The following is a 22,433-nucleotide window of genomic DNA, read 5'->3' on the forward strand; positions in this document are numbered from 1 at the left end:
ACTTTAATCTAATAAAAATTTCCTTTATTTTAAAATTAAACTTTTCTGTCATTTTACCTCCTACAGTGACACGTCATCTTAATCTACAAATTGAATCTGAAGCAATTACCAGTGCCACTGCTGGGCAGAGAAGATGTACAGAAGATATTATAGTTAAGCTTGGAAGGATTAGATTTTTATGGGTGAATGTCGATTTCCTTACTTTGCTGATTTGAAGAAAATATTTTTGTTCGTTTGTGAAATCGACATTTCACAAACGAACAAAAATATTTTCTTCAAATCAGCAAAGTAAGGAAAATGCAGCCTCAGAACTTAGAGTTTGATTTAAAGATATTTACTTTGTATATTTTGATATGTGATGTTGACAATTTGTATTTTAACTATTATAAAGCTTTAACTTTTTGAATTTCAATGTCTACTTTCATTAAATAATTATTGTCCGACCCCCCCATAATTACCTACAACTGCAAACATTTAAATAGATAAACTAAAAAACAATGCTTAAAATCCATAATTTTGTGCAGCTGTGAAAATCAGTTCTCTTGATTCAAGGGTCTTCTTAAGTAGCACAACACTATGCTAACTTTACAGAAGATAACTAAAATGCACAAGTAACAGGTTCAGAACTATAAGCAGCTTTAGAGAAAGTATTTAGTAAAATACATTTAGCATATTATTTGTATTAAATTCTGCTGGTTTTAATAGTAGAAATTCCAATCTAACAGGTATATACAGGGTGAAATCTTTCTAGAGTGAGAACACTCTCACTGACTTCAACGGAGCCAAGATTTCACTGATATCAATTTCAAGCACTGACAATATTTATCAGTCATTTTTTGTCAAATATTCTTCAATAGGAGTACCTGACTTAGTGAGTTGATTTATTTGAGGTATTAAACCCGGACACCAAAGCTATACCTGGTTTAGGTAACATGTTAGATTAATTTAGTAAAGTCAAAGCCAGATTCTTGTAGACATTTGCACACATTACAAAACTTTCAAGTAATTTGGTATGCCCAGTCTATACTCAAAAGAGGCTAAGATGGGATGCTGCAGATAAAACAGGTGAGTAGAAGCTTATTTAATGCTGGCCTGCACTAATAAATCCTATCTTATAAATGGAAACAACGTTTTTGTTTCCCCTCTGCCCTCACCATGTTCATAGAGAAAGCAGCAGGAATAGGAAACTGACGTTGCTCTTTTTATGAACTGAAAAAGTTAATAAATCCCAACCATCTCCTCACCAATGAAGAAGAAACAGTCTGTAAAAGATCAGAGGCAGATGAAAACAAGTTCTGACAGACCCAATAAGCACAATATGCATTACAAAGAAAAGTTAAGGGAGGGAAATGGCAGAGGCACTAATGGTAGGAAAAGAACTAAGCTGACAAAGACAGAAGGAACACTGGTAAAAATTGTGCCAAATTCAGACATCACATAAGCAACTGCAACTAAAACAATTAAGTGGCTTCTGTTTTCACCATGGTCAATTTCTTTTAAAACACGGGTTTCAGAGTGGTAGCCGTGTTAGTCTGTATCAGCAAAAACAAAAATAACGAGGAGTACTTGTGGCACCTTAGAAACTAACAAATGTATTTGGGCATAAGTTTTCGTGGCTTAAAACCCACTTCATCACATTGTCTCGACCCCCCACTTGGTAAGGCAACTCCCATCTTTTCATGTACTGCTATATAAATCTTCCTACTGTGTTTTCCACTCCGTGCATCTGATGAAGTGGGTTTTAGCCCACAAAAGCTTATGCCCAAATACATTTGTTAGTCTCTAAGGTGTCACAAGTACTCCTCTTTTTTTTTTTTTTTTTTTTTTTAAAAAGTCAGTCAGTCAATGTGAAAGTTAGACTCAATATTTATTAAAAAATGCAGTTATGGACCAAATTTATGATAGTGTTTGTGTATTTGAGTCTGTAAAACTATGAAAGTGAAAAAAAAAAAATAGGGTGAGAAGTATATGTTCACGTTGCTGCCTGATACTATATTGGCTGGTAATGGTATAGCTGCTCAGTGATTATGGCTCAAGGACCATTTTGAAGTACAAATTCGTATTTTTGCACTTCAGAATTCTTAAAGACATAACTTTTAGAGAGTTGAACGACTTCCTTGAAAAACGGTGATCATTTCTGACAAGGCGGTTTTTGGATATAAATACAAAAACACTCCACAATCACTAGGATTAGACCAGTGTCTGAAAGAGTTCATAAGTCCTGAAAGCATATGTACTAGTAGTCTAGTGTTGTTAATAGGAAATGGCCATCAGACTTTTAAATCACATATTTATTATTTCCATCTTGCCGCCTATTCAATTCCAACATGATTTTAGCTTATATTTAACAATGCACTGAAGTTAGAAATTAATGTTTTATACCATTTGAAAGCTGATGTTCCAAAATTTCAGATGATATAAAAAGTTGTTTTTTTAGCTTTAAAGGTTTTCAGGATAGCAGCTGCTAATATATGAGCATTCACATGAGGGAGAAAATAAGATATTACTGAGGATCAGAATTGTGTTTTTTGGGGGACTCAGTGGCTCTGGGGATGCAGAGCCTTTCACACACTAGTTCAATTCAAGCTCAGGACAGTAGCAACCGAAAGTTGTTGCAATGTTTGTTTAGTGTTCCATATAAAATGATTTTGGTAGTCTAAATAGTTTCCACTGAACAGATGTCCAAACAAACAAAAAACACTACTAGGAATGAGACCAAAGACTGCACAGGCATGGAAACTGCAGAGTTGATCCTGCCAGATCAAGGCTAAGGGCAGATAATAGTCTGCACGTACTGTGCCCATTCTTTGGATAAAGAGATCACTTCAGTTTCCAAGGCTGTCAATCTGCTATTCTTCGCAAGCACTGAGTTTACCTGTTTTTTTTTTTAATTATATTTTATACCAAATACTAAAAAAGCAATGCTTTATGATCAATCCAAAGCCACTGAAGGACGCCCATGGACTTCAGTGGCTCTCGATCAGAGTCTAGGTTATTAAAAATGTTTTCCAATGGCAGAAAACATTTCTTTCTAGCCATGGTGGTTCACAAGACATCTTCTCTTAAAAAAGGTCACTGGTCCTTTGGGGTATGTCTACACGGCCATTAAAAATCCTTGGTCACAGACTCGTGCTATGGGGCTAACTGCAGCGTAAACATCCAGGCCTGAGCTCAGGCTGTAGTCCAAGTTGGAATGCCTACATTGCAATTAAACAGTGCTGTAGCCCCTGCCCAAGTCAGCTGGCACAGGCCAACCGTCGGATTCCAATTGTAATGGAGACATACCCTCACTCTAGCAGTACTTTTTTCACTTGTGCAGGTCCTCAGATCAGTAAAGTTTCATATTACATTTGAAAGGTTTGTGTTTTTATCACTCGGGTGCCTCATTAGCAGCTATAAAAAACATTAATAAAGGAAATGTAAATGGGTTGCAGGAAAGAAAACAACATAGAGGCTCATAATAAAAACGTTGTTATAGCCTAGAAAGAATAGCTATGTACACTTACCTCTTTGTTTTGGAAAAATTTCAGTGGGATGCTGTAGAAAAACAACAACAAAAAGGTTTAGTATGCCATGCTAAAAGTACTCAGACAATTCACTGAACGTTGTTCTTACCTTCATTACAGGCCTGGCCCTTTTCTCAAATAAGCCAGAGGGAAAGAGGTAGACAATAGCTTTCTGCAAACAAACACACAAAGATCAGATACATATTTGTTCTGTAACAACAAAATAATCAAATTCCTTACAGATATTTTTACTATGAGCATGCTATAAAAACCTAGACAGCACAGAGAGAGACAAATCAACAACAAAAAATGGCATGTGCCTATATGCTGTTCTGAGAATAAAAGCAACTGTAAATTTATTTCTTTACACAGAATGAAAGAATAAGAAAAATCTAATTCTGTAGTTTGTAATCTAGTAGGTCTACAATAAGTGAACTGTTTTCTTTACTTTAAAGATTAACTTTAAATTCAGACAATTTATTACAAGAAATACTCAGTTGCAAGGTTCAAGTAATATACAACCGCCATTTTATTTAACCTAAACAGTGATTTTTAAAGAGTAATTCTCACCCATCTCAAAAACACCTAATGCTGTAACTTAGAAGATTTCACATGTCATTTATCAAAATTATCATTTTCTTAATTTTCTTCCTGCAAACATCAGTGTTTGTGAAAGGTGCCAGTTTGATAGCTCTTGAGAATAAGTTCTCTATTTTTTCAAAGAATATTACTCCTGGGGGAATTCTGTACCAAAAAATTAAAAATTCTGCATATTTTATTTGTCAAAATAATACAATACAATCACACCAGTTTCAATTATTTTGGTAATGTATTTCAAAATACTTGTCAGTAAGTATGTCTGTAACAAAACAGACAATGAAAAAAATTCAGGAAATGTTTCTATCACATAGATTCCTTACTAGGCATGTAAATACAGAACGTTGAGTAATTCATTTAAACTACTATACAGAAATGTTTCCTGCACCCCTCAGTGCAGGGCAAAGGCTTGGGGGAGCCAGGGGTAAAGGAGGAGCTGAGGGAAGGGGAGGAGCCTGGGAGTGAACTTGGAGGGTTGTAGGATGTGGGTGGGAAAAATATGGAATAGGTTTTTGGGGGGCCTGGCTGACCCCTAGCAGTCAGGCGCACCTGTCCCCATGTATCCCTGCACCCTCAGACACCCACTCCCCCCATCCCCGTGTGTCCCTGCACCCCGTCCCATGTGTTCCTGCGCCCCCCCAGCCACCTCCCTCCCCATCCCCATGTGCCTCTGTGCCCACACTCAGCCACCCCCCTTTCCCCATGTGGCCCTGCACCCCTTCCCCCTGTGTCTGTGTCCCCTAGCCACCCCCATATGCAGCCCTGCACCCCTTCCCCCAATTGCCATGTGGCCCAGCACCTCCAATTCCATTCAGTCCCTGCCCCAGTCTGTCCTTCCCCAATAGCCATTAGGAACCCCAGTCTGTGACCCCCCAACCCCACACTGTCTGTTCCCCCATATCCCGTCTCCTGACTGGACCCCACTGGCAGGCAGGCAACCTCTTCTCCTCCCTATTGCTAGGGGGGAGATAGCTCAGTGGTTTGAGCATTGGCCTGCTAAATCCAGGCTTTTGAGTTCAATCCTTGAGGTGGCCATTTAGGGATCTGGGACAAAATTGGTACTTGGTCCTGCTAGTGAAGGCAGGGGACTGGACTCAATGACCTTTCAAGGTCCCTTCCAGTTCTATGAGATAGCTGGGGCTGCTCCTGCCTGGGAGGGGCTGCTCTGTTCTAGTGCCACAGCAGCCTCTGGTGGGCAAAAGGCAGAACTGTACCAACTTTCTGGCAGAAATTATTTTCTGTGAAAAAAAATTATGCGTGGCACATTAATTATGTGTGCACACAGTGGTGCAGAATTCCCCTAGGAATAGAATATAGACAAAATGGACAGAGGCAGCACAAGCTTCCCTACACTGTTTTGCCACAGAGTGCCAAATCTGCACAGGAGATAACTAAGGGTTTGCAGACCACTGAGAATCTCCATTCCACCTAGATCCAGCACTTTTTCAGGAATGTCAAGCGTGAAGATTGTTGTCATGGAAATTTATATATGCAGGATTCTGAACAACTATAACATGGGAACAACTGGTAGTCGCTATAACCTAAGCTCAATTTGAACCAGCAACCTGTAGGTGAAAAACTCTATTCCAATTACTAAACTTTAAACAATGAAGTCTCCCTTTAAAGATATTTAAAGGTCTGTCAATAAGACACTTACAAATTAGGAAACATTTGAATGTGCATTTTTGCAAACCATGGTTTATCATTAAGATTATTGTTATATGCAGTACATGATACTTATTCTTCATCCACTCAACCAATATTTTAATGTGGTGTGTGTTCCCTGTTAATAAGTAACAATTTACTCTACAAGCAGATTAAAGCCTGTAAACCATTTCTGGCACTACTGTAAGACAAAATAGCTTGCAGGAATATTAAATCCAACTGGATGTAATTCCTATTCAGCAATTTATTACTATGGCACTTTTTTTCAAAAATGGTTGAAAAAATGTTGATTAATGAAGCAAAAAATAATGTATTAGATCAGAAACCCAATTTTTTCAAATTAAAATAAATACGTGTTTTGGTAAATGTGGGACTAAATATGGCCAATTTCAGTCATGACACAAAATTAACAGTATGAGCCTACTGATTTTAGAAAGATACACAATATATTTGTACAATAGCACTAATAACAGAACAAAATACTGCAGTAGACTTGCTTGCATTTTTAGTGGACAGTGAAGAAAAATGAAATTACAAGAATTTTAGTTAAAATCTTCTCTCAAGAATTATGCCTCTTTCTTGGTTAGGTTACCTTAAGGCTATTACTTGCTGATAATTTTTTCTATGGACATGGATTGGTTTGTCAGTGCTTCAACCTACTTAATATGCATGGAGTGTAAAAAGACCTAGCCTATTATTTTCATTAATCCCCTACTGGTATTCCAAACAGAAATTTTGAGAATTCTGAAGCAAACAAAAGGATTAACTTGATTTTATGAAATGGTAATTTTGTTTCTCTTAGTGACTGCTGAATTCCCATTTGTTAGTCGATGGGCATTTTGTGCACAGAGAGAGTAGGTGAACACCTATTTATGAACAAATGGGGATTAATTACGATGACAATAGAGAAATCTGCTGTGAGCCAACTGATGTTAAACAAACACCTTATATAACAACATATTAAAGGACTAGATTATGGGTTACAGAGACTGACAGTGTGTGTACTTAAAAGGTATCCTGTATATTAGCTCTCAAGGATTTGACTCAACCAGTAACTATTAGTAGGACACTGAAAACTCAATGTAAATGTGACATTCTGTTTTGCTGCAACTTCAGAGGTTTTGAAATTTGTTTTCTTTCTAATGTGAATAAAACCAATCGATGTTGCATGTTTTCATGAAAAATGGAATTATGTCAGGGGAAGATGTGTGTCTGTCTCTATCCCCTAGTAGTAGTTAGGGTATTGGCCTGGGACATGGAACACCCTGGTTCAAACTCCTACTCTGCCTGATTCAGAGCAGAATTTTTCATCACAGTTCACTCCAAATTAGACAGAGACCCAAACCTGAGTCTCCCACATCCCATGCCAGCATCCTAACCATCCAGCTACAGAATCTCTCCCTCCCTCTTGGAAAGCTTCAAAGAAACAAATGCATCTTCACAAAATGTTTCAGCTTTGATGAAACAGCATATTTTGGGGGAAATGTTCTGACCACCTCTTGCGCTCAAGTTTCATATTTATTAGTAACAGAAACAGAAGGTGGACCAGCCTCTAGACTGCCAGGATAACAAATCTCTCTGAAAAAATGAAACTAGAGCATTTTAGTGTAGTTCAAGAGAAGGCTTCATTAACTGAATATGGATTTCCTTCAAACTTGCAACACTGAGTTTCAATGCAAGAATCCCTTCAGGAATCAGACCAAGATCTAGAAGACAATTATATTCTGTATATCCCAGAAAATATAAACGCAAACCAATGAATTCTAAGATATTCCATTACCAAGCCCGAAATAGTTGTGGTAGAGAGAGCACTACACACAAAAGGTTCCATACAGACTTTTCCAGACCAAACTGCAAAGTTTTCTTTAGGACTGGGATTCTCAAGTTGAGGGTCGTGAACAGGTATTTGGGAGTCATGACCACTCTGTCCTTCCCTTAATGCTAAATGGGAGGGAGACTGACTGGATGGGAAGGGAAATCCAGTGGGAAGCGGAGCCCAGTATGAATAAGGCTGAGAACAGCGTCTTGAGGATAACATCAGAGTCTAGTGACAAATATGTTAAGATATCTGATAGAAGTTCGGTGGCGGAGGTTATAGCTATAGATAGCAGGTAAATATTTTACAACCCTATTAAATTTTCCTTGGGAACAGGCCTTATAATTGTCCCTGGGAATAGAATACAGCTCTTTAATATATGACAGACAAAGTTTCATCCCCCTCCACCACATTACTTTTCAGAATAACTGCACCCAAAGAATCCTGAAACCCAACATCCCACTTCTGTCTCACAAATAATTCTGTAACCCACTGCCAAAGAGTCTCTAGAGAGAGCTCCATCTAGAGGATAACTGCCTTCTTTTGCTATGAGTTACTCCTTTAGCTCAAGTTGCAGAGCAGTCTCTCTTATGGATCTGAGAGTCCTGGGTTCAAACTGCTGATGGCCCATGTGGGAAAAAATATAATGTGATCACATAATTAAAGAACAAATCATAATGCATATACTCAAGAGTTGCATTTAATTCTAGCATTTCTTAAAAAAAGTGCTTGAGTTGGTAACCCTAATGTTCCTTCAGCATACTTATATATGGGACACACTTTTAAAGTTATTACTTGGGGAGGTACTGGATACCTTTAAACACTGCTAGTGGGCTTTTCATCAGTAGGTTACCAGTTTGAATCCACCCTAGCTCAAAAGGGACTGAAACTTGTTCTCATCATATCCAGTAGATGTTTGGTGGCCCCTCAAACCAATTACCCGCAAAAATGCAGAATAGCTCAGACATGGAGCTGCACAAAAAACGTAGCAGCTATGCTGCACCCTCATTTACAGTATTATCCTTCTTCTGTTGTCTGGGTTTAAAGCACATTTTCCCTCCATTTGCAACCCAAAGATTCTTGTCCCTTCATTTTCCCAACGGCCAGAGAAAATCTGGCCTCAATTTTTACCTCAGATGGCCCAATTTATTGCCATCTGATGCACATTTAATTGTATCTTCAGGCATTTAGAAATCCATGCCTTAATTCAAACTGGATTGGCAAAAAATATTAGGTCAGACTCATAAGTTAGCAAAGGAAGAGAGGGGAGGCAGTTTGTGTCTGCTGTCTTCAGGATCTACAAAGCCACTAGAGCTCCCCAGCACAGGCCAGGGAGCCCTTAAGCTGTCCTACTGCCTCAATGGTCCTATGGAGCTTTGTTATGGTGCAAGTCCACCCTGGCCATGCTTCCTCCTGCTCCAATTCACCCACACCTCACCTCCATTATACCCATGGCCTACTCTGGAATGCTTCCTGTGCTTAAACCATTTATGGAGGTGGCACAGGGCTAGCGGAGAAGCCTCCAGCAATGGGGGTATTTTCTAGGGGAGTCTTAAATCTTCCCTATGGCTCCTTTGCTACAGCATAATTGGCACAAAAGGTCCCTAGCACATTGAAGAATCAGACACAATGATGCTTATACTCTACTTTTACATACATAAAGCTTTAAGCACTGAGTACTAAACCAGTTCAGTTCTGAGACTATACTTCAGGGCATAAAATTTGAAACATTTCAGTAGGGCCCCTGGCTCCCTAGATGATGTTACTGAATCAACTCCCTCTGCTCTCCAGCCTCCTCAGCCTGATTCCCACTTCCCTTTCCAACTCTGTTATGCTGGGAAATCTACAGTTCTTGAACCAGACTCCAATACCAACTCCAGCTCAGACAGTTTTCAATACTATATTCTTTTGGGCTAAAATGTTTAATGGAACGGTTGCTCTCACTGAGTCAGCAATGACTAAGAATGTTAATAATGGTGGTTGTTTCCAATATCTTTTTAAAAAAACTTCCACATAAGTTTCTTTAGTGGAGATTTATGTGCAGTGAAAGTTTGAAGTGTTAAATAAAAGGCACTTTAAAAAGTTACAAACCCCTTCAAAAAACAAAAATATCCCAGACGTTTGGTCAAATCACTTAACTTTCCTCAAAAAATTCTGCTAAACCCTACTCTAATTTGAGGACAACAAACTCTTATTCAAAGCTAAAGGGATACGTGAAGAAAAAGTCAAGTAATCTCATCTATGGGATTGCTGTAATTTTACGCAAATAAATACGTTAACGTATCTGATAAAAAATAATCTACTGGTGCAAGCATCTTTTAAAATCAACATTATGTCTATAAAACTGGTACCATATATGGAAAAATGTATACATAGTGTCCTATGAGAAAAAGTAACTATTTGCATAGTAACAACTTCTCAAAATATTAAATAGCTTATTTTTTATATTAGAAAAGGAGGCGAAAAAACAAAACCAAACAAACAGAAGTCACCAGTCCAAGTGGACTTCTCTGGGGATTTTGCTTAAGTAAGGAAGATTTGACTCCCTTGGGACTAGCATTTTACACAGAATAGCACTCACAGTTTTTAAGAGTTTCTTTAGGTAAAATCTGAATATCCTCTAAAAACAATCCAGCACATTTAACTTTTAAAAACCAATCCAACTCCAACATACATTTTTCACTATTATAGGACTAAAAATGTCTTACTCCTTACCCAAAGGAGAACTTATGTGGCACACAAATAGTATATTATTGTGAGCCAGGGGTTTCTCATTTAATCAATATGCTTTAGGCCACAAAATTCTTTGTGGGGAACCACTCTCCTACCCTTGTACAAAGACATTTGCAAGTGAAACTAGTTTCCTTAAAACATTTGTTTTACATTTAAACATAAGTCAGTCTGTATGTCAATTATCATTTAAGACCTATGCCCTACTCACCAAAAGATGCTTAACATTTATCTATAGATCAAATACAAGAGCTGCTCTACATTTTTTTTTTTTTTTTTTTTACTAACTCTACTGAAAGACAGCAGCTTTATATTGTGCTCAGGTATCTGGAACAGTATTTAGTAAGTCCATAAAAGGAAAAATAAAAATACTAGGATATAAATAGATCACAGGGTTTAAGGTGCTTTTCTTATATTAATCTTGCTTAGATTTTTGGCTTTAAACTAGAATATTAGTGATCTGACAGTTTGAAATGAAGGCAGACTATTTACTATGTCTATAAGTTAAAGGTAAATCACAAAATAAAAGGATTACAGACTTGACCAGGGAAAAAGCACTGGGTCAGGACTGCAATCTCTATTAATTAGGTATCCCAGCTGGGCAGTGGGTATGCAGCTGTTAACTTGATCAATGACTTACCTAAATGTCATCTCTACTGATTCGCTTATAAATTACCAGCAAGTGAGACTAATGTACAGGTGCTAATTTATTTAAACTGTTCTCTGCAGTTCTACATAGCTTTATAAACTGCATCTGGCACCTAATGTTAGCTGTCAGTTGTACTTAGACATGCCTGTCCTAACGACTCTGTTCATTAGAAATGAGCACAAATTATGAAATATTGTGAAAAATGATACATCAAATGGAATGGGCAAAGCAAATCAATTAGAGAAACTTCATACCACATATTCACACATAGGAGAATAAAATATCCTGGTTCCAGAGCAAGGTCTATAATACCAATTAAAAAGCAATTGGTAGACTTCTGCAGTTATATATCAATTTGCTGGACTTTTTTCCCCCCCAAGTAATTTAGTTGTAATATACAGCTTAACTTTTCATTCCTAGATAAAAGCATCGGTAAGAGGCAATTCTGCATCCAAAACATCCAACAAGAGGATTAAAACATAGTAAACTTATTTCCCTGTAGCACCTGTTTTAAAATTCACAAGGTTTAACTTTTATTAAAATACACATAAATTGCCAATGAAAGACAGAGTCTCATGTCTACTTTTGAAATGCACTGTACAGACTGATTAACAGTAGACGACATGGAGGTACGTAAGCACTCATCAGAAGGAATTATTACTATTCTAAGTGTAAAGCCTTATAATTCTGCTGCCAGTGCTAAGCAGCTTTTATATTTTTATAACAGAAATTTAATTATGCATAGCAGACATTATTATGCACTCAAAGTATTTTCAACACCTGATGGTATGTGAGCAACTTAAACATGCACAGTAGATACTCTGCAATACTAAATAAAATGCTGCGCTTTTATTTTTTCATCTTTTCAGAAATAAAATTGTTGAACTGGTCCCATACTTGTCACCTGCACTTCAGTAAGGAAAAGCGTAACGCCGACATTCCCCAGTCGTCAGTGGGCAGGATTGAACTGGGGACCTCTAGGAGCTTAGTGCATGAGCCTTTACCACATGAGCTAAAAGCCAACTGGCTCTTAGCTAAGACTGTAAAGCAGACCCATTTTATCTCTCTCTTTAAGTGGTCTCAGTGCCACTGGATAGGCCAGAACACCACACCCAGGAAGTGTGTGGGTTACATACTTCCCCTAGCTGAGGAAGCATGTCCCGAGCTTCAGCATCTTCCCAGTTGAAATCCCGGACGAGCCCCCACTTGTAACACCGACCGACCCCGGTTGTCGGTGGGCAGGATTGAACCGGGGACTTCTGGAGCTTAGTGCATGAGCCTCTACTGCATGAGCTAAAAGCCATATGGCTGTTAGGCAAGTCTGTAGAGCTGACTCATTTTAATTCTCTCTCTAAGTGGTCTTGGTGCCACTAGATGGGACAGAACACCACACTCAGAAGGTAAGGGGGTTACAAAAGCTCATTTCCAGAATGAGCCTACTTTTCTTTATGGTGGAGCTCAGTCATTTTGTACAAATCGTCAGAGTATCCCTTGGGGATCTGTGTGCAGAGGGATCTTCCATCTTCTACATGTGTATTTATGGCATATATGCATGCATGGGAAGAGAACCCACACCCCAATCAAACGGTCCTGCTGTCCACTTCCTGAGCTCCTATAGAGGCCTGTCCTCGAAAAACAGGCCCACGTGTGGAAAGGAAACCTGGACTGCAGGGAGGGAGCTGAATTGTAGGTGAACGCACAGCCTCCTACTACCAATCCTTACAGGCAATCAACACAGAAGTTAATACAACCTCCACACTGTGTGAGCTGTACTAACAGGTTTTTACTAGTTTGTGCATGCACGTCATGCAAATAAACAAAGACAAGCTCTGTTATGGGTGAAGAGAACTGTTTGCCAAATTGAGATAAAATTTCCTTTCCCTAAATATTTTATCATTTAATAAAAGCCAGAACAAGCAAAGTAAAGTAAGTCATCTGTTAATCATTAAGGCCTCAGTCCTGCAAATTGATTCACCAGTGCACACCTTTACCTCGATAGAGTCCTACCGAAGTCAATAAGACTACATACAGGTGTAAGGGTCTGCAATGGTATATCTATCTCCGGGGGTACTATCAGGATATCAATATCAAAACATGCCTATCCACTACTTCAAATGCAAATAAAATGTAAACTATAAAATGTAAAACATGAAAATAAATACAAATATTAAATTCTCACAGTCTCAAATCTAAGCCTCAATATGGATTCAGAGTGCTACTGTCCTTAAAAGAAATAAAAAGAGCTCATCTCTGCTGTAAGCATATGACGGCTCAGAGCTCAAGACTTTTAACCTTACTGGCAAAGAGTAAGTCCCCTTTGTTTGCTCAGGCCTTTGCCTGAGGTGAGCTGGATGTGAAGTGTGTGCTGTCCAAGAGATTAGCTGGGAACACTGCTTTTTGAGTTTGTGATCTTTATAATAGAAGTTGGATTGTCATTTGTTGAGAGAACCAACCGTTGGCAGCATGCTGTTCATTTTTATATTGTTTTTACTGAGGAAAATTCACACAGAGAATCAAGCATTGAGTGCATATTTTTTTATAAATATAAATTAAAATAAGTCAAAGCTATTGTATGTCATGTGTGAAAATCAGCTATTACATAAACAGTAGCTTATTTTACCAGGCCTGCAATGAGTGAGCAAAATCAAGTTTAAAATAAATGTTCTAATTAATATCTTTTTGAACATAAAATTATGCCTAGTATTGGATTTTAACTTGTTGGAAGATTAAAAGGTGGAACTATTCTTTGTTGGTTGCAACTACTTGTAAATCTAGACATTTGTTTACACAGAAATAACTTTTTTTATGATTAAGAAGTCAAAAACAGTTCCCAATCTTTTACACTACACTTAGCACCTATAGCAGCCTAAATAGTTTATATTAGCAGAGAAGAGGTAAGAAAATATCCAACAAAATATTTTAACCAGTGCTTCTCAAACTGAAGGACAGAAAAAGCTGCCTAACCTTAAGTCTACCTGCTTTCCAACTGCAAGTCTGCTACAGGTAAAGTAGTGGGCATTTCCTCGAAAACCATCTTATTTCCCTGTTCCCACAGTGGCCATAATGCAGTGAGCTCAATTTTCTCTTCTTTGGTTCCATGACATGCTGCTCGGTCATGAGACTTCATGCAGCCTCACCACACAAGGCCACCCAAAAGGACATTTCTCCCTACCATCAACCTTCTGGGAAGTGGTTGAACAAGAGTGGAGCCACAAAGAAAGGGAGAATGGAGTTTGTGCGGGGGGGGAGGTTATATTAAAATTACTAAGTAAAACTGAACCAAGGACTGGTTGTGAAATATCCTGTAAAATTTAAATTTGCATCATCAACTGCTGTGGTATCATGCAGGAAAACCTGACCTAAATAGACACAGCAGGTCAAATGATGAGTAAATGTTTTCAAGTGCTATATAAACCTTTATAGTGGTTCCTATGGCCTCAGATCAAGGGGATTATCCATTAGTAGCTTTAAAAAGAACCTACTGTGCTTTAGCGGGATATGGGTATACAGTTCTATACTGCGATGTCTGACCTCACACACATAGCAGGGGTAGAATCTCTATTCACAGCCACAGTTGCAATGTTTGCAATGTATAGTAGTATTCTCTCTTATTCTGACAGTTTGATTAAAATTCACAGAGAGCTGAGGGGCTCATGCTGAAGTAAAGTGCTTTCAATATCTGAAACTCTATAGTAAATTACTTCTCCAACAGAGCAACTGTACTTACATCAATATCCTCTTGGGTAAAAGTTTCTGGATCTTCCCCCATCATGTTGGCTAAATGTCTTTTTCCTAGGTTGAACTCTTCAATCTGGTTTTTAATAAAAGCCTCTGTATACTTTTCAGGTCCTAAGGCTGCAACATTTCTCTTCTGCACTGCTGTAGTAGTATAGATTAGTCTTAATGTCTAACCAAAAACAAAAAAAAAAGAATATTAAAAAAGAATTTGTACAGCAAACTCTAGGCAAAATTATTGGCATAAAAAGGGAAATGTGCCTTGTGCACAGTAGTGTAGAAACTAAGAAAAGGCACTCTTATTCAGAAAGTTGATTTCTTCTAGCTGCCGAAGACCCTTTTACAGACGTGTTGAAACAGTTTAACTTTTTTACATGAGAAAATAAATTGTGAACAATGGATTGTCTTTTTATCAAATTTATGCACCTATGTTTAAAAATGTTAAATCAATTTCAGTTTGTTTTCTGTAACATACACTCAGATTCCAGTAATAGAATGAAATGTGAATTACATGTGAGGAAGTCTCTGATGAAAACAAAACAAAAAATTTTAGGCAAATAAACCACTTAGGCATTGTAAGTAAACAGTGACTGTATTCTTTTATCTCTCTGCACACAAATAATCTCAAAGGGTTTATACATATGTTCACAAAGAGAGAACTTCTAAATGAAGCATGAAAAGAACTGCAAACTTAATTCTGCTATCCCAAGTGCAATACAACAGTGTAATGAAACTACTAAGGTATAAAGTTTCCATGTTGCCCTGTCAAAGAAACAAAGAAAAGGAAATTAGGCACAATGCATTTTTGGGACAGTGAAATAGTTTAGGACCCATTCTTGCATTGAGAACCACACAGGGGCACCCCAGAGCCCACCAGTTACTTTAATTTTATACACACAGGCTCAGGGGTGCACTCATGTGTTTTTCATTGTAGGATTGGAGTTAAAATCTGTGTCCTACAGAACTCTTTCTTGTCCTAGTGTTGATAACAGAATTGTACAGACTATAAACTCTTCAGGACCACATCTTTATTGTGTTTCTCTACAACACCCAGCACAACTGGGTCCCAACCCGAACTGGAGCTTCTGTGCGCTACTGTAATACAAATGTTAAATGTTAATATTAATATTAATATTACAAATGTCAAACGTACTTGGTCCTATCCCTTCCCTACAACAGAGATATGCAGATATGAAGGCAGATGAAGCAATATTTCAAGCAGATATTAAAACTGTTTGATGCAACAGGCTTTATACTGGAGACTAGAAAGTTACTAAAGTCTTCAGTTTCTCCCCTCACCTGGAGACAAAAAATCTTTAGAACTTCTAGAAGAGAAAATCTTTACTAGCCTAATGGGTAATAACAGTCTGCCTACCAAAAATCTAGCTGCAGTTTCAACTGGATATCATGTTATTTTCTGTGCTAAACCTTTGATGTGTGATGCAAAATAGCTACTGCAATTGGCATGGTATCACTCCATATAAACCGGTTACTTTGGAACCATTCAGTCTCTTTGTTATACCCATCCTATATCTCCCCCCTAAACACACAAAATCATGGCATGAGGTGACTGCTACTGCAATCCTTATCCTTAAACCAGTGTCCATAGACCTAGATGGAGTTTAACAGAAGATAAGTTTAACAGTTCACCATCTACAGAATGCTATCATAAAAGAGTACATCCATGGAGCTGAATTAGTACCCAGGCACACATTGTACACCTCTACCCCAATATAACACAAAATTCAGATATAACGCGGTAAAGCAGTGCTCCGGTGGGGCGGGGCTGCGCACTCCGGTGGATCAAATCAAGTTCGATATAACGCAGTTCACCTATAACACGGTAAGATTTTTTGGCTCCTGAAGACAGCATTATATCGGGGTAGAGGTATATGTCCTAATGCACCATGCAGGACAAGAATTATGCTAAGAACACTAAAATGAATGTTTAGGTATAGTCAATCATTCTAGAGGCAAAAAGCTACTAAATTCATTAATTTACACAAGGTTGCTGTTTTGATGAAAATAAAATAAAAATGAATATTCAAAGTCTGTAGAGGACATTGCGTCCCATTGTAAGATATTATCTGCACTTCCTAAGAAATCTTATTAGGACTTTTTCGATACTTAGGTTTGAACACCGACCATATTTTGACTGAACAATTAATCCCTTTGCCTCTTACAACCCTCTAGGGGAATTCCTATCAACAAATAGTAGCGAACATGGTTCCAGCTCATAATCCAAGGAACACTTGTCTTTGGCTTTTGTGGAAGACTATAAGATATGGCTAGACTGATTTGTTTTTCTTTCACCAAGATAATCAGTGGGTAAGACAACTGTAATTTCAATCAAGCACTCTGCCAGAGAAACAGAAGCATCATTGACAGAGCAGGAACGTCCCAATTTTGGCTTAATGCCAATTTTTATGCACTACTTTACGTGTCCTATGTCAGTATTAACAAAGCCTTGCTGCAGTCAAATTATTCCATAAACTAAACTGAGAATTGATGACTGAGTTGTCTCTGTGGGAAGAAAGAAGTCACAAGAATAAAAGAGCAGAGGGGGAACATTTGGAATGGAGAAAATATCAGAGTTCTATTCAATAGGCCACACTCAACAGTGACCTGAAGCAGTTATCATCTGATGGCTGGTCAATGGCCTACTGTGTGAATCTGTGGTCTCACTGTACCTTCTGGTGTATATGTGACCACAGTAAAAATATAATAAACAAACTGACAAAAACTTAAAGGTAGCTAGTTAGCAGCCTTATTGCCAGCTGTAGAAGAGAAACCAAAGAATGAATGGACTTGTCCTCTCACTTCTAGGAGTCTTCTCTCCAGGTCAGGGTTTAAAAATCTACATTTAAATTCAGTACTTTGAGTTAAAAACATATATGAACTAGAAATTATTTGACTAGATACAGCTTAAACATTTCAGATATAACTGGCAACTACAAACTACACACCCAACACAAACACATGTGCATAGTCCCACTGAAATAATGAGACTACATACATACATTTATTTGCAAAATTGGAACCTAAAGGCTATTCTAGCTTTCACTGGCTGCTAATGGCGGCAACAGGCTGAAACTACAAATGACTATTGGCATAGAGTAGGGATCTACTAGTCATGTTCTTTTTCCGCTGGCCATACCTCTTTTCCCTGCAATGCTGACAACAGGAAGTGGGATTGGAATAGGAGCATCTATACCAGCTCAATACCACTTTGCATTGGAGTAATGCTCACAGGATCATATGGTGCTAGCATTGTGGTACAAAACGCTGCACCAGATGGAAGGTTTCAGAGAGGTAGCCGTGTTAGTCTGTATCAGCAAAAGCAACGAGGAGTCCTTGTGGCACCGTAGAGACTAACAAATTTATTTGGCCCACGAAAGCTTATGCCCAAATAAATTTGTTAGTCTCTAAGGTGCCAGAAGGACTCCTCGTTGCTTTCACCAGATGGAAGAATCTGTCCTTCTGTTACATTTTTTGCAGCACTGTTAACCCAAGCCAAATTCTAACTAGGGTAATTACAAATTCTAACTAGGCCTACCCAAAATCTACCTGCAATTTCAACTGGATATAGTATTCTTTATTTCCTGTGCTAAACCTTTGCGTAGCGTTGCTCTGCGATTCAAAATAGCTACTGCAATTCAGCCCAGGTCCAATAAAATAGCTCAGCAGCGCTCAAACTGAGAGTCGCGACCCTGTTTTAATAGGGTCGCCAGGGCTGGCTTAGACTTGCTGGGGCCAGGGGCCAAAGCCAAAGCCCGAGCCCCACTGTCTGGGGCCGAAGCCTGAGGGCTTCAGCCTTGGGCAGTGGGGCTGAGATTACAGGCCCCCTGCCTGGGGCTGAAGCCCTTTGGCTTTGGCCTCCCACCCAGGGTGTCAGGGATCGGCTGGGTTCAGGCTTTGGTCCCCCACTCCTGGGAATGTGTAGTAATTTTTGTTGTCAGAAGGGGGTCGTGGTGCAATGAAGTTTGAGAACCCCTGAAGTAGGTAAATTAATCTTTGTATATACTGCATGAGATGAAAAGGATGATATGAATGTAAGTATTTGGTTGTTTTTTAAACTGAGGTATATGAACATGGTTTCTTATAAAATCTCTGCCAACAATAAGATGATAAAACAGGAGTTAGAGACAAGCACTGAATTTTAGTGCTGGAAATCCTGCTTATTCCCAGTTTCTGCTCTCTGTTTCAAGCTCTAGTGAATGTCTGGGAGAGAGAAACACTGAAGTATCTCTACACATTATCTCCTAGACACTTACTTCAGGAGAAAATGCTATTCACTCAGTCTTATTTTCCACGTATATTCGTTATTTGTAATTCTTTTTAATGAACATAAGAATCCTCATTACTAGGCCCAAGATTGCTTTCTCTCTGCCATACTTTAAACAGGATACTTTTGTATTATGCCTGTCATTTTTTATTGTAATTTTCCCATTTTTTCTTTTCCCCTCAAGCTATTCATATTCTTCTTGTTTAAGTTCATCACTAATCAAAAGTCCCTGGACACAAACTGTTCAGAATTAGAAAACAGCCTCTTATGGAAATTAATACCTATTGTACAGGGTACCTCTTCTGGGATAAGAGTACAATTTCATGGGTCATCTGGGTAAGAACTACAAAGTGAAGTTAAATGCTTCTGGTATTTAAGCCAAACTAGAAAATACTCCTCTACAATATAAAGGAAATCAGAGGTTGTATTCATTATATACTTCATAAAGCGTTCTTGCAGATAGTATTCTTACCATTTTTAAAAACATAACTGTTGTTAAGAAACTCCTGAAACAATAGAATATTCCACCAGAAAAGAAACAGCCTTTCCTCCAGCCTAGCACAATTCCTTAGCACTAAGAAACTAATTGCTTTTAGATTATTTTCATTTAGAAAGTAATAGCACAGAGGTCTAAGTATCAGGTTTGAAATACCTATGGCCTGTTTATTTACTGTTAAATCAATTTTCACCTATCGAACTCCACTCAAGTCAGTGGAGATAAATGGGCATAAAACTAGTGATTAATACTGAGTAGAGAATCAGTCCCCCTGAACTCCCTGGAACATGGTCAGAGTTGACTTACTCCAGACTTCAAAAGTCAATACTGTCCATTTTACCAGGGTGTCTATGGGGGTATCAATACCAAGGCTTCGTTTCTGATATGTATTTTGTAAAGCACTTTAGGATCCTTCACAATGAGTCAACAAATAAACAAATAATTTTATATTAATTTTCACATTGGCTGTTCCAAGCCACTTCACAGGAAGCGGTATTTACTTAAGTGAAGTGCTTCTCTGAAAGGTGACTAAAAATGGTACCTGCTCACCCAGTCTATCTGCTCCTTGTGTGTATTTTGTCACATCTGCTTAAGTCAGTGAGAAAAGAAAAAAATTATATTACTTTTCATTACTGTAAGCCCTTTGGAAACAACACACCACTGAAGTGAATTGTTTTTTTTTCTCCAAACAGAACTGTTAACTAAGTTCCAATTGCAGGGCTACCTAGACAACAATTGACACCTGGGTTTTGGAACCAGTGGTTGTGAATCCTACTCCTCATGTCCTATATACAGTTAGTCCATGTACATATATGTATGTCAGTAATAGGCAATTAGTTAATGGTTGGCTTCAGCAATAAGGCAGGAGGGTTTATATCGCTTATACTTTTTTAAACTTATCAAATGTAATGGAAGATTGGGATCACATAAACATCTGAGTCTTTTTTTGATCCTGCTAAGCTTTTGGACTCACCATCTTGTGTCTGGTTACTTTAAAATAACTATGCATTGTGTGTGGTGGTGTTAATCAATTTAAATGCACTGCTTAGCTTGTTAAAATGAGGTCTTCTCATTCTTGTATTAAGAGAAAGAGTAAATAGGAGCACCATACTTACTTTTTTTATATTACTGACTGGGCTGCATCCTTAGCTGTGTAGCTCCACCAAAATCAGTTGTGTTATGTCAACTTACACAGGGATCTGACCCATTATTTCGGTGTTGATATCAGGTACCCTCTTCGAGCCCCACTCTAAACTGAACAGTCCTAATCTTTTCAATCTCTCCTCAGACATAAATCTATCCAGACACCTGTAATTATTCTCAGTACCTGTCACTTGGCCCCCTACATTTTTGAGATGGGCTGACCAGCACCAGACACTATATTCAAACTAAGAGTGTACCATCATTATAAAAGTGTTACAATATTCTGAGTATTAGTTTTATTCCATTCTCTGTACCGTACACCTTAATATTTTGTTTGTGTTTCTAACCACTGCTGCACACTGAAGTGTCCACAAGGACACCAAGTCTTTTTCCTGAATGGATACGGTTAATTTAGAAACCAGCAATGTGCGTAAATAGATCCAATTGCTCTTTTCAATGTACATTACCTTGCATTTGCCTACTCTGAATCATCTGCCATCTGTTGCCTAATTGCTTGGCTTTGTTAGGTCACTCAGGAGTTCCTCAGTTTTCACCATCCTAAATTATTTTGTCATTTGAAAATTTTGTCACTTCCACCCTCTTTCTAGATCATTAGTGAGCATATTATATGTTTTAAAATATCTATAATACAGTATTCAACACCACTCCTAAAACACATCTCAAGGTTGATTTATACTTGCTTTTCAAACTGGAAATGCAAATTAGAAATAAGTCAACTTTTTAACAATGAAAAGATTATCAACTCATCATCACTGAAGTTTTTCAATCAAAGATTTGGGCATCTTTAAAGAGATGCTCTAGTTTGCCCCAACTTCTTGGGCTGGTCAGCAGTCGCTTACATAATAGAGAAGAATAACTCCTTCTCCACTGTATGAAACCCTGGGTGAAGCTCTTTGGCCCACACTTTGCAGAAGGCCAAACCAGACCATCATACTAGTCCTCCCAGACTTAAAATCAACAGTCTTAGGCTATGTCTACACTATGGACCTTACAGCGACACAGCTGTACCGCTGTAAGGTTTTCCATGTAGCCACTCTTTGCCAGCAGAAAGCTCTCCTGCCAGCATAATTAAACCATCCCCCACAAGAGGCATTAGCCATGTCAGCAGGAGAATCTCTCCTGCCAACATAGCGCTGTCCACAACAGCACAGTTGGGGGGTGTGTGTGTGTGTGTGTGTGTGTGTGTGTGTGTGTGTGTGTTTTTTTTAGTGACAAAAGTGGTAGTGTAGACAAAGCCTTAGGCTATGTCTACACTGTGCACCTTACAACGGCATGGCTCTGCTGTTACAGCCACGCAGTTGTAAGGTAAGCAGTGTAGCTGCTCTTTGTCACGAGGAAAGAGCTCTTCTGACAACAAAACAGAACCACCCCCACCCAGGGGTGGTAACTTGGTTGCCAGAAGAGCATCTCCCGCAAAGCACTGTCCACACCGTGTTTTTCATCATTAAAAGTTTTGTCATTCAGAGATGTGGGTTTTCTTTTTTTACACTGCTGAGCAACAAAAGTTTTAACAACAAAAGACATAACCATAGTTGCATATCACAAAGGGACTGAAGATGATGTGCAAAGCCTGGTATACAGACGGAGACAGACTGGCTTATATTGACAGGTTTCAGAGTAGCAGCCGTGTTAGTCTGTATCCGCAAAAAGAACAGGAGTACTTGTGGCACCTTAGAGACTAACAAATTTATTAGAGCATAAGCTTTCGTGGGCTACAGCCCACTTCTTCGGATGCATATAGAGTTGTTAGGCCCAAAAATATGGAGTATAGAACAGGTTGTTTGGCCAGC

The 22,433-nt window shown here is 38.4% G+C and overlaps 1 protein-coding gene across 1 annotated transcript in view; it reads right to left on the reverse strand.

The window, feature by feature from the left end:
- Positions 1–17,969, reverse strand: part of MRPS9 (mitochondrial ribosomal protein S9) — a 39,891-nt gene extending 21,922 nt beyond the window's left edge. Inside the window, exons 1-4 of the mRNA XM_026657352.1 lie at positions 17,913–17,969; positions 14,691–14,870; positions 3,616–3,678; positions 3,507–3,537 (exon numbers count right to left, since the gene is read on the reverse strand). Coding sequence (XP_026513137.1) covers positions 3,507–3,537; positions 3,616–3,678; positions 14,691–14,870; positions 17,913–17,969 — 331 coding nt within the window. The remainder of the gene's footprint in view (positions 1–3,506; positions 3,538–3,615; positions 3,679–14,690; positions 14,871–17,912) is intronic.
- Between the last annotated feature and the right edge of the window lie 4,464 nt (positions 17,970–22,433).

This window comes from Terrapene carolina, unplaced genomic scaffold (genome assembly GCF_002925995.2).
Source record: "Terrapene carolina triunguis isolate 2854851 unplaced genomic scaffold, T_m_triunguis-2.0 Scaffold21, whole genome shotgun sequence".
NCBI classification, from domain to species: Eukaryota; Metazoa; Chordata; order Testudines; family Emydidae; genus Terrapene; species Terrapene triunguis.